The sequence below is a fragment of the Rhinatrema bivittatum genome, chromosome 8 (genome assembly GCF_901001135.1).
Source record: "Rhinatrema bivittatum chromosome 8, aRhiBiv1.1, whole genome shotgun sequence".
In the NCBI taxonomy this organism is placed as follows: Eukaryota; Metazoa; Chordata; class Amphibia; order Gymnophiona; family Rhinatrematidae; genus Rhinatrema; species Rhinatrema bivittatum.
The window spans coordinates 217,008,414-217,021,472 of record NC_042622.1 but is presented as its reverse complement, the minus strand read 5'-3'; the positions used below and the strand labels follow the sequence as shown (position 1 = coordinate 217,021,472).

The window sequence follows — 13,059 nt, the reverse complement described above, 5'->3', positions numbered from 1 at the left end:
CTTCCAGCCTTTCAGTTTGGCACTAACAAAGCACTGGCATCGAGCTGAGGGTGAACAGAACACTGTAAAACAAGCTTGGATACCGTCTGAATGACAGGTTTTCTATAACGTTATCAAGCCAATTTAAGGCATGCATGTATACAAACTGCTGTGATACACTCAACTGCTTCCTGCCCTGTACAGAAAGCCGGCATAACAAAACACGACAGGAAGCAAACCGGTTTGTTTTTTTGACTAAATTACTTCGACGGTTTCCATGGAGAGTCCGGGTCCCCGTGCACATGCGCAGTGCGCGAGCCGGTCTCCCGACTCGGCAGGTGCTCTGGGAAAGTGCGCATTCGCAAGGGGGGAACGCCCCTGACGGAAAGCGAGAGGGGCAAACTGGCTTTCCGAAGAATGGCGAGCGGGGCTGGAAGCGTGGCGCCGGGAATGAGGAACATGGTCAGGATCGAGGCGCCCACGGGTATGAGGAGATCACGCCGCGTCTGCCCTAGGGATTTGTTCGCTATCGGACAGGTTTTTTTTTTTTTTTTTGCTGAAGTCACATTCCGCGGAAAAGACATGACATCAGAATAAAAGCTGTCGGGGGCACTCAAACACGCTTTCACATACTCACACTCATAAATATTCATACTCAGAATTTCAGATATACACACACATGCTTGCAGGCACTTTCATGGGCACTCGTTTATACGCATTCATACACGCACACTCTCTCTTTCATACGTTTACACACCCATATACAATTCATACACACTTTTGGACACACAAATATACTCATAGATATTCATAGACACTCATACACATTCATACATACACTAATATGCAATCTCACATGTTCATACACACTCATATACACACACATTCATAGACACTCATGAACATACTCATATACATTCACATACACACTCTTGGACGTACACAAACACTCATACATATTCCTACATAGTCATACACATACACACTCATTGGCACACACATATACTCATATACACTCATGAATACATGCACACTAAGGTGCGTACAGACATGCACACACACTCATACATTCATACACACTCATACACATTCATAGACACGCATTCACATACAAACTCACGCTCATTCATTCACTCTCTTGGACACACACAAACCATGATACATATTCAAACACACTCATGCATATGTGCACACATTCATATACACATGCACACACACATACTCACATACTCTTGCACACAAACATACACTTGTATACATTCACATGTTCATTCATACACACTTGGATGCACACAACACTCATATTTATACACACTCATACAGATATACATATTTATACACTTTCATATGCACTCATGTATACACATATACAGTCATGCACAAATGTGCATGCTCCGCTACTCATGAGCACACATGCAGATGCTCTCATGTACATTCATGCACACTCGTGAACACACATGTGCACATTCATTCACATTCATACAGCACACACACTCCTACAGATTCATGCACAAACACACCTGCACAAGCTTACGTATACATTCATATACACCATGTACACTCTCATACACAACTGTTCCAAGGGCATCAGTACAAATGAGAATGTTAAATAGTCAGCAATTAGAATTTTAGAAAACTGTTGATAATTTTGATTATGGTGAGGTGATAGTGATAATAGTGCATAATGAGGAAAATGTGTAATAGTGAAATAAGACTGATAATGGGTGCCTGGTGGTATGTGAAATGGGAGTGCAATAGTGTGAAAAAAATAATTATGATTTTATCACCCTAACCTTCTGCAGTAATATAGGGATTGATACTGATCCCAAAACAACAAAATTTTGGAACCAGTCCTTCAAAGTTGCTTCACTAATACAGAACTATTATTTCCATAAGGCAGAAGCAACCCCAAGCCCTACCTTCATTGTGAGTCATCCTATACTTAAGAGGCCTCAGCAGAAAGTAGGCATAAAGCCAGAAGCTACAGTAACCTTTGTTTCAGCCTTCCTTTATGAAAGGAAGGCTGAAATACAGAATGTTTGGAAGCGTATGAGTGTGCATCTGTATGAATAAGCATGAAAGAGTGTGTGTATGAGTTTGAATGTGTGAATGTATATGAGAGAGCGTATGTGTATGAGTGCATATGAGAGAATGTGATATTGTTCATTGAACTCAAACCTTTCCAGTATAATTGACAATATAACTATTTCAGTTCTTAATTAGTGTTATTATACACATTACTTACAGAATTGTTATTTCAGATAGAATATGCAATTTAGAAATGTTAATTCCTTTGCTTAGTCATGGTACAGATACAGAAGGATGATTTCCTGGAGACTTGACCCTGCTGGCTCTGAGATGATGGATCAACCACAGCAAACACCAAAGTGTCACCTCTGTTCTGGATGCTGAGTAGGGGATTCTTCTTTTTCACCTGAGAACATTCCCTATAAATGTCATGATGAAGATTTTAGTTATTAAAGTGTTGTGCATGCTGGGTGTGTTTTCCTTCATGATGCTTGGATCTCTGTTACCTGTGAAATTGATCCAACCAGATTCTGAGAAAGCACTTCACTCCAGGAAGACTCTCACACTCTGCAATTCCTTCTCAGGAGGAGTCCTCCTGGCTACCTGCTTCAATGCCTTGCTTCCTACAGTGCGAGAAAAGGTACCACTCTTTCCTTTTTTTTTTCTTTCTATTTCTTACTACCAGATTTTTATTAACCTGAGGTGTAGAATTCCCAAAAATCATTTTAGTCTTAGTCATCAGCAAAATGTTAGTAAAATGCATAGACCTATCTAAATGTTTATTTTCTTTTGTGAAACTTGGAACATTTTAAAAGGATGTAGAAGAGAAGAAAAATACTGTAATTTTAAGTGTTGCTAAAAACATTGGGTCCTGTGCTAGAAAGATGGGTAAAATAATAACCTTTTCGAATCATGCTGCCAGATCAGTCCAAATAAATGGGTTATCCTCACTTGTCAGCAGATGGAGGCAGAAAACACAGGCTACGGAAGGTCTGGCTCCCTCTGCACATGCGCAAACCTGCAGTCCCCATGTCTGCACCCACCCCCAGCTGGTCTCTTTCATGAAACAGCAGCTGCTGTGTGGATGTGCTCATTTACAGGTGGGCGACGCCTCTGACAGAAAGCGAGAGGGTCAGACCGGTTTTCAGAAGGATGGAGAGAGGGGCCAGAAGCTTGATGCAGGCAATGGGGAACATGGCCAGGATTGAGGCACTCATGGGTATGACGAGTTTATGCTGCACTGCACTAGGGATTTGGTCACTCTTGAAAAAGAGACCGTTTCTTATCGACAGCTTTTATTCTGAAGTCACATTCCATGGAAAAGATGTGACTTAAGAATAATAGACCTTTTTTCACACACTTATAAACATTCATACTCTGACATTTATACACAAACAGGCTTGCATAGATTTACACTCCTACACATTCATGCACGCTTTCGCATACACACTCATACACGTTCATGCATACTCAAGTGCACACACACACACACACATGGCATCATATACCGTACTTTCACATACATACTCATTGAGGCTCACAAAAACACTCTCATACATATTCATGTACACTTATGTGCACACCCTCATGCACACACGCACACATTCTCATTCATCTTCATACACACCCATGCACATTCATACACCATCATGCCAGCACTCTTATACACATTCATGCACACTGATGGACACACATGCCTGAGGGGCCATAGCACCTTTTTCTTGTTCTTTTTCTGTTTGGTTCTTGTTCAGAAATATTTTGGAATTCTCCTTGTATTGGCATACAGAGAAGGAGAGAAGGAAGAACAGGAGAGCCAGTTCTTGCTACTCAGATGAAGAAAAAAAATATATATATAAATATATATTTTTTAGATATTTGGGGTGGAAAGGGGATGAAAAATATTTGTAGATTAGACAAAAGTTTGGGCAAGGATCTACAGATAGCCTTTTCTGCTACACTCAGCTGTACAGAGGAATACGAAGTCCGAAAAGACTTGTGTTCTCTTCCTCCACCTGCTGACAAGCCAGGATAACCCATTTATCTGGACTGGTCTGTCAGGACTCGAGGAAAGGAAATTAACAGGTATGCTTAGATTTCACCTTTCATTGGTAAAATCAACTCACACTCAGTATTGATTTTTTTTGTTAGGTGGGCAATTTTCAAACTGCCTGCAGAGGTGCAAAATCAACGGATACTTTTTACTGCAGACTTTGCATCAGTTTTCAAAAGAAACACTTTACCTTTTAAAATTACCTAAGAAAAAGTGCCCACACAACTTTGCACCTGATTTTTGTGTGGATACGTTTCCCGGGTACATTTATGTGGGTGCTTTTGAAAATTGTAAAGTTTGCTTGTATTTGCAAGCTCCATCGCCTCTCCTGCCCTCAGAAATACCTCTTTTCACCATGGGTAAAATTATGTGCACATAGAATGGGCAATTTTCAAAGACCTTATTTTCACAAGTAAAGCATTGCTTTGCCCACAGAAATGACTTTGAAAATTTTCCCTCTAAATGTCTAACTGCTTCATGGATCAAACTAAAGCCTTTTGCTTAACTCTACCTTTCTCAGACTTGGATAGATAGTAATACATAGGGGTAGATTTATAAAGAGCCACCAAACAGCCAAGATAGCTGGCGATCTTTAGGATTACGTTCAGTTGCAACCTAGCCGGCTAGGTTGCAACTGAAAGTAGACGTATCCAGCTGAGCACTCCTGTGGTTCTCCCAACCAATGTCTGCTCCCTGGAATGTCCTTCGCTAGGTGGATTGATTTAGCTGCTCAGTGGGAGTGAGGGATGAGGATAATTTTCACTCTGAGGTATAGAGCCAGCTAACTCCTTATCCAATTAGCCAGTAAATCTCTTTATTTGGCATTATGTGCACACTCCAATACTGAAATTTCATTTAAAACTCACTGAGGTTATTGTCCTTAAATTCTGAGGTTCCCCTTCCTTCCCAGACCAGTACTGGCCTCGCATACTGTTAAGTAATTTGTGATTTATCTAATATTTGGGTACTTGCCAAGTACTTGTGACTTGGATTGGCCACTGTTGGAAACAGGATGCTGGGCTTGATGGACCCTCGGTCTGACCCAGTATGGCATTTCTTATGTTTTTGTGTTCTTATGTAAGAACACAAACGTAAACAGAGAAATAAATCATCGGCTACCTAAGACATTTATTCTCCCACTTCCATACAACACCATACTAGAATACACCTAACAAAAAAAAATCCTCAAATAATTACATCATTAGCATATGATAATACAATTACATAAAATACTACTATAAGTCATAGTCAAATATATGAAGAATTAAGCATATCAATATGTTATAGGAAAGGAACTTTCCAAGTAGTGAGTTTTCTGAGTAAGATGATAGTATTGTTTGTCTTTGCACTAGGACTATGATTCTTGTCTTTCAGTGTGTGATGGAATGCTGCAGGATGCGATTCATTTATCTGGCATTTGTTTTATTCTTTTAGTTTACGGAGGTTCTTAAAATGGGAAATATAACCACAGACTATCCACTGGCAGAGACAGTCATGCTGCTGGGGTTTTTCCTTACTGTCTTTGTTGAGCAAGCAGTCTTGGTCTTTCAGAAGGAGAAGCCTGCTTTCATTGACTTGGAGACCTTCAATGCAGGATCAGATGTTGGCAGCGACTCAGAATATGACAGCCCCTTCATATCATCCCCGCGTGGGCACAACCTTTATGAGATGGGCCACCGCCACCGCTCCCACAGCCATGGCCTTAATATGGCGCTGACCACTTCCAGTCCCTTGCGACTCTTCAGCCTCGTGTTTGCCTTGTCGGCGCATTCTGTCTTCGAGGGCCTGGCTTTGGGGCTGCAGGAAGAAGGCGATAAAGCTGTGGGCCTCTTTATCGGCGTGGTCATCCATGAAACACTGGTGGCCGTGGCCTTGGGAGTCAGCATGGCAAAGGCGTTGCTGGCACTGAAGAATGCTGCTAAATTAGCCACTCTGGTGAGCATGATGATTCCCGTGGGCATAGTAATTGGCATGGGCATCCAGAGTGCTCAAAACCTAGCCAGCAGCGTGGCCTCGGCATTGCTGCAGGGCATGGCAGGCGGCACGTTCCTCTTCGTTATCTTCTTTGAAATTCTGGTGAAAGAGCTAGAGGGCAAGAGTGAGCGCCTGCTAAAAGTGCTCTTCCTGGTACTGGGTTACGCCGTCTTTGCAGGCCTGGTCTTTTTTAAGTGGTAGAGATGGAAATAATGAGATCCCAGACTGAGCAGCACCCCCTGGGACCAGGCAGAGTCATTTCTAGTAGGAAGACAATTTTCCATGCATTAAAGAAAACTACTGAAGTAGAAAATATTGAACGCCAGAAAATACGGTGTTGGACGCTCATGAAGCGGTTTCCTCTGGTATGGGCTCGTAGCGTTAGGGGTGATGGGGTGTTTTGCATAGACTGAAAGGTGGGTAACATTTGTTTCAAAAAATAATACCAGAAGCAGCCCTATGGCTGATATCGGTGCCGCGCACTGCAGGGTGGGGATTCTGGGCTTGGCACCCCTGTTTGTCAGGGATCAGTTGGGCCTAGGTGTGTCACAAAGGCAGTGGTGGCGGGGAAGGATGGAAGGCAGTGGCAGCTGCTGAGGTGGTCCCTGTTGGCTGAGGGTGCAGCTTAGAGGTTTCCTTCAGCTCTTAGGTTGATAATAAGGCTTTCCTTGAGCCACCTTGGCCTGCTTGCCTTGGTAGTAAGGGAGAGTGAGGATAAGTAAGGGAGAGTGAGGATAAAGATTAAAAAAAATTGAAAGAATGATACCGTGGCAGTGATGCATTTAGGCCCAGCAAGAGAGGAAAGCCATCTGCCGTTACTGTGGCAACTTCTACCACTCAGAGAGAGTGGTGCTAAGAGAGGGCCAGTGAGAGTTCCCTGTGCTACCTGACCATGCTGTTTTGGGGTGATGGTATTTGATTAAGTATTGGATAAAAATGTGCAGAAAAAGATGTTGGCATTCTCTCTCTGGGGAGAATTAAATAGAGTCCTCTGAAAGCGTCACCACCGTATGCCTTGTATGTGAATATTGCTAAGGTTTGTCTATGGGTAGCATGAACTTTCTGACTTGGGTGTTCAGGAGTTTCATTCACTCCCAAGCTTAGAACAACCTCAGATGCACATGCGACTGCTCAAACTCAAAAGTATGCTACAAGGAAAACTTGGAGTAGAGTTAAGGGGAGCCCAGGGCCACCACCCAGGAAAGAAAAAAAAATACACTGCCTGTATTAAAACTTCACAGTAAAGAGCTAGAAAATGTCCAGCATGCTGTCAAGTGGAAATATGCTAGAGTGAAAGCTGCCTGTGCTGTATTCTGTCCAGAGTCCCACCCTGCCTGGAGCACCGGCACTGCCCAGAGCTGTTGCTTGCATGCATTTACTCCCTGTCTGGAGCTCTGGGACTGCTGTTGCTCTCTTGCACTGCCCAATCACCAAGTTTCTTGGAATACAAGGTGGGTTTTGTTTTTTGTTTTTTTCAGTCCATATAAAAGCAATTGTATGTTCACGTTGAGCACCCTTTGTGCTGTATCTGAATTTATCATCCTAGGAATATCTTGTTTGTTTTCCACTTTTTAGTGTTCTTTAATTAATTTTTTTTTTCAGTTTGCACTAATCACATTTGAAATCTGTTTTCAGAATTTACATCTTCCTATTTTGTGGGAATTTTCAACATGTGTGATTTGTTTCTTCCCTGCTTCCTTTATGCAGTTGGCATTGATTCATTAAGATTTTTAAAACTGTATTTCACTGTTTATTGAAAGCTGAATTGCATAGAAACATTGAATACATAGTTGTACGGTTATTGTTGCATAGTAGTGTACCTCTGTTTAGTACTCACATATGACCTCCTATCCTGGGGCTCCTGAAAGTATTCTGTGCAATCCATTACAGTAATACCATCTGCTGAAGATCAAGAGAACTGGGAGGCTTAATTATGTCCAAGTGGACAACCGAAGTCACTGACAGGGAATGAACTCTGTGGAAAACAGTGATCTTGTCCTATTACCTCAGGGCTTTCCAAACATGCCCTGATGTCCCCCCTGCCAGCTTTCAAGGTATTGAGATACATTTGCATAGACTGGAGAACCAGTACATGCAGCTCTATGCTATCCAGTTTTGGGGAGCCCTAGTCAGTTACTGAAAGCCTGCCTCTGCTGGGACGTAAGGAACTGGATTTGGAAAAGGGTTTCTCCCTCTTTGTAAGTTTGGCCCTGTTCTGTGTTTAATGTTGACATTTTACTTTGTCTCTTCTTATAATATTCTTATTAAAGTATGGTACATAGATGCATATCAGAAGAGATTATATGCACCTTATGGCTTGTATATCTGGATAGAGTTTGGTGTGGTACCTTATGGGTTATGATGTAGGGCCAGCTAGTCTGGATAAGATGCATACTTATTTCTCCCATCTGGTTTGCTTGTAGTGTGCTAGGCTAGAAAGTTACTGAGTGGTTTATAATCTGTCTCTTGCCCGTGCCATTTAGTATCTCACCTCCTTACTGAATACTCCAAAACTGCTTTATGCTTTGTAGGCTAAAGAGATGACTGGGTTTCTTGATGGCAGTATGTAATTCACTTTCTGTGTGTATGGGACTGTACCTATTACTTTCTTCAGAAAAGAGGAAAAAAAAAACGTGGCCATAAGGTATCAATAAATCATTTGTGCATTTCTTCTGTGTCTTGCTCTTTTTTTTTGTCTGTCATTGTTTAGTCATAAAATAGAAGTTACAATTTTAAAATTAGTTAAATGTAAACCGATATGAGTTAAATGTAAACCGATATGATGTCTCGACGAATACCGGTATATAAAAACCTTAAATAAATAAATAAAAATAGTGCAGAAATTTAGATTTCCTAGTATGTAGCCAGATGGACTTAGGACCAATGGGTTGTGCTCTCTTGCCAGCAGATGGAGACTGAGGCAGGTTTCAAAGCTGACGTCACCTTAGATACACTCCTGCAGTGATCTTAGCCCTTCAGTATTTCTCCATCTCCAGCAGATGTAGACATGCTTTTTCCCTATGAGGATCACTGTACCTTTTGGAAGAAGAAATTCTACTTTTATATTGGAGAAAAGATTGAGCCCCACTCTCCTGTGGTGATACCAAAAGGTCTCTCACCCAGTTGAGAATTCCAGAGGTGATTTCCGAGATCTCTGAGGTGTTCCTTGGTCCGGTAGCTGGTTCCCATCGTGGACTTTACTGCTTAAGCAGCTGAAAGGCAGCGATTGCAGGAAGCCAAGTGTGGCATTGATGGCCAAAGCCCTCTCCCCCCACAGGCGGAGACCGTCTCTGTACTCAGCTGGTAAGCACTTAACCCAGGTAAGTTTAAAAAAAAAAGGAAGAATATTTACCTTCAAAGAAGAGGGGTTTCAGTAAGACTTCCTCTGGTCTCCTTGCTTGGCGCGCCATACCAATGTTGTTCCCAATCCTATTTTGGGCATAGGAAAGTGGGCTTACGAGTGGGTTGAGCGCCCCCCCCGATGGACTAGGTCCTGCTTTAACTTGGCACACCACGTAGTAGGTCACAGCGGCACCATCTTGCACGAATCTTTCTGCGTCTCGTATTGCCTGTCATAGGACATCGGTATGTGCAATGTGTTGGCTCTGCGCACGCATAACGTACGCTTACACATACAATAAAGTAAGCGCAGGATACAGGAAAAGCAGGGCACACAGGCTGTGCATTCACCTCGCCGCACCCCACCTATGTGCTCAAAATTGTGCACATAAAGTTTTAAGCACGAGCCGATTGAATTCAGTTACCATCGCCAATGGCTTCGGCAGCCAAGAAACAAGCACCTTGCTCTCTGCGCTGCGTATCATATTAGGGCTTCTCAGCCTGACCTGGATTCCAATTTTTGTCAGCACTGTGAAGAAGCGCAAGGGGCTTTGGCCTTCTCAGTCTTTGCTGAGCCCAGCTCCTCCCATTCAGATGATGGATTGGCAGCCTTAACTGGAAGTACTCGTTACCCTTTGGTTGGGTCTTCCATGGGAGAGGGAAACTTGCCTGGCCCCACCCCAGTTCCCTCTGGGCTAGGCATGGCCCCGGCGGCCTTTTCTTGGGTGGAAATTTTCCAGGGACTGCAGGCCTTTGTACAGGTGCAGTCTACTTCCTTGCTTATTTGTTTATTTATTTAAAATTTTTGTATACCAACATTCATTAAGCAAACATCACATCGGTTTCCATGTAACATAAACTGGCCAACAGGGCTTTACAATGAAACTGATAAGGGAACTGGGTAGTGGGAAGGAGAGGGAAAAACGGATGGAAAGTACTGTACAAATATACTTGTCCGAACAGAACCCCAGCCGGACCCCTCTCCCTTTCCTGTTGGCAGTCCTCGAGGCATGCCCCGCCTGACTAAGGGTATCCCTAGTGGGGAACCTAATGGCACAGACAAGCAAGATCCCTTGGAAGAAGGGGAAATTCCCCTGGGATTAGAACTGTATCGAACCATGATATGGTTCTTTTATAGAGATGAATTGCTGGCCTTGGTTTTCCAGACCCTGAAAACACTGGGAGTTCCTGGAGTGGAATCTATGACTGACCCAAAGAAGAATCCCATTCTGATTTCCTTGCGCAAAGCCTCTTGCTACTTCCCAGTACTGGAAGCCATCCATAAAAACATAGAAATGATGGCGGAATAAGACCAAACGGCCCATCCAGTCAGCCCAGCAAGCTTTCAGAGTTATTTTTCTCATACTTATCTGTTACTCTGACCGTTGAGGTCAGGGCCCTTATTGGTAACTTTTTGGTTCTAATTTCCTTCCACCCCTGCCATTGATGTAGAGAGCAGTGCTGGAGCTGCATAAAAGTGAAGTATCAAGCCTAATTGGTTCGGGATAGTAACTGCCGCAACAAGCAAGCTACTCCCATGCTTATTTGTTTACCCAGACTATACAATTCAGTCCTTTTGGCAGTAGGAGTTGATTGACTTGGAATGGGATGCCCCAGAAGCAAGTTTTAAAGGGAGCTGGGCTTTAGAACCTCTATACCCGCTGGATCCAGCAGCGAGAGAATGTTTGTGTTTCCCTAAAGTGGATGCACTGGTCTACATTGTCTCTAAGCGACAACTATCCCAGTGGAAGGAGGCGTGGCCTTAAAGGATGCGCACAATAGACGGAGTCTATCCTTAAACAAGCCTTTGTCACAGTATCAATGACCTTAGAGATTGCTGCTTCTTGTGCCCTGGTAGTGCGTTCATGCACTTCTCTCTCAGGAGGTGGATGACTCGGGGTTGAACTCCAGAGCAGCTATGGAACCCGCCGCCGCTTTTTTAGCAGATGTGGGCTTGGATTTAGTCCATATTTCAGCCAGAGGTGTGGCTTTGGTGCTAGTGGCCAGAAGACAGCTATGGCTGCGGAATTGGTCAGCCGACGCAACCTCCAAGGCCAACCTTACAAAAATGCCCTTTAAAGGATCACTCCTATTCAGAAATGAATTGGAAAAATTGGCCAGTAATTGGGGAAAATCTCCAGTCCCCTGGCTACCAGAAGATAAGAGGAAATAGTTGCAAAGCCCCTTGCCTATGAGGGGCTGGTCCAGGGGCTCTCAACGTTTCCGCCCCTACAGAAACTCAACATTTCAGAGGTATTGGCCCTTTGGAAGAACTTAGTCCTTTCATAGTTGACAGCCCAAGAGAGGGGAAGTTCAGGATCGTCCCAAACCTCCCAATTAAATTTTACCAACCCATCTTCGGAATGAGGAGATAGGGGGTCAACTGTCTCTCTTTTCCCAAAGATAGGCCGAGATCACTTCGGACAAGTAGGTACTGGAAGTCATACGAGAAGGATATGCACTGGAATTTCGCAGCACTCCTCGGGACGTATTCATGATGTCTCCTTGCCACTCCCAGCACAAAAAGCAGGCAGTGGAAATTACTCTTTTAAGGCTTCTCAGGATGAGGGCAATAATCCCAGTATCTATGCCTCAGGAAAATAAGGGATGTTATTCCACCTATTTCATTGTACCCAAGAAGGAAGGTTCCTTTCTTCCCATCCTGGACCTCAAGTATGTCAACTGTCACCTACGAGTGAGTCATTTCTGCATGAAAACCTACACTCTGTGATAATGGCTGTACAACCAGGAGAGTTCCTATCTACATATTCCAATCCGTCAAGAACAACACTTCCTACGCTTTGCCATACTGGCTCACCATTATCAGTTTCAGGCACTGCCCTTTGGCCCCAAGAACATTTTTCAAGATTATGGTGGCCGTGGCATCAGTGTTGAGAAGGAATCCTGGTACACCTATACTTGGACGACTGGTTGATCCAGGCCAAGTCTGTGGAAGAAAGTCTCCAGGTGACCAACAGGGTGACCTCCTTGCTTCAGGAACTCGGTTGAGTAGTAAACCTGGACAAGAGCAGTCTCGAGCCTTCCCAGTCGCTGGAGAATCTGAGAGTCCGGTTCGACACCAGGCAGGGCAACGTCTTCCTCCTGACCACACAGATACGGAAGTTGATAACCCAGGTGCGTCAGTTGATGAACACAATATGCCTGACAGTGTGAAGCTATCTTCAAGTTCTCGGTTTGATGGCGACAACTTTGAAGTAGTGCTGTGGGCGAGAGCACACATGCGCCACTTCAGTGCTTGCTGCTGTCACGTTCGAACCTGCAGTCTCAAGAATATTCGATTTGGCTCCACTTACCGATGGGAGTCTGCTCTCACCTCAAGTGGTGGTTGCAGGAAGCTCATCTGAGCAGGGGGTGTCCCTGTCCTGCCCAAAATGGTTCTTACAGTGGATACGAGTCTCCGGGGCTGGGGAGCTCACTGTCAGGAACTCATGGCCCAGGGACGTTGAACGGAGGAAGAGGCCCCCTGGAACATCAATCGCTTGGAAGCCCAGGCAGTGAGGCTGAAATGCTTGCAATTCAGCTATAGACTCCAGGGTTAAGCGGTACGCATAATGTCGGACAACACAACAAAGGTAGCCTACATCAACTGCCAGGGAGGAACCAAGAGCCAGCAGGTGTCTCAGGAGATAGATTTCCTTATGGAACAGGCAGAAATAATCTACAGCCGA

At 43.9% G+C, this 13,059-nt stretch overlaps 1 protein-coding gene across 2 annotated transcripts; it reads left to right on the top strand.

Annotated features, from left to right (window-relative positions):
- Positions 1-305: 305 nt before the first annotated feature.
- SLC39A3 (solute carrier family 39 member 3) lies at positions 306-8,702 on the top strand. 2 transcript variants are annotated; one of them, XM_029613176.1, is made up of 4 exons: positions 306-463; positions 2,281-2,391; positions 2,592-2,647; positions 5,492-8,702. In XM_029613176.1, the coding sequence occupies exons 2-4, from the start codon at positions 2,385-2,387 to the stop codon at positions 6,230-6,232; spliced, it is 804 nt and encodes a 267-aa protein (XP_029469036.1). In that variant the 5' UTR covers positions 306-463; positions 2,281-2,384; the 3' UTR covers positions 6,233-8,702. The 2 variants fall into 2 exon arrangements, with proteins under 2 accessions (XP_029469036.1, XP_029469035.1); XM_029613175.1 differs by having other exon boundaries at positions 2,281-2,647.
- The last annotated feature ends 4,357 nt before the right edge of the window (positions 8,703-13,059 follow it).

Coding starts and splice junctions, on each gene's coding strand:
- SLC39A3 (XM_029613175.1), top strand. CDS start 2,438: ATGATGAAGATTTTAGTTATTAAAGTGTTGTGCATGCTGGGTGTGTTT. Junction 2,648..5,491: donor TTCCTACAGTGCGAGAAAAG/GTACCACTCTTT, acceptor TTATTCTTTTAG/TTTACGGAGGTTCTTAAAAT.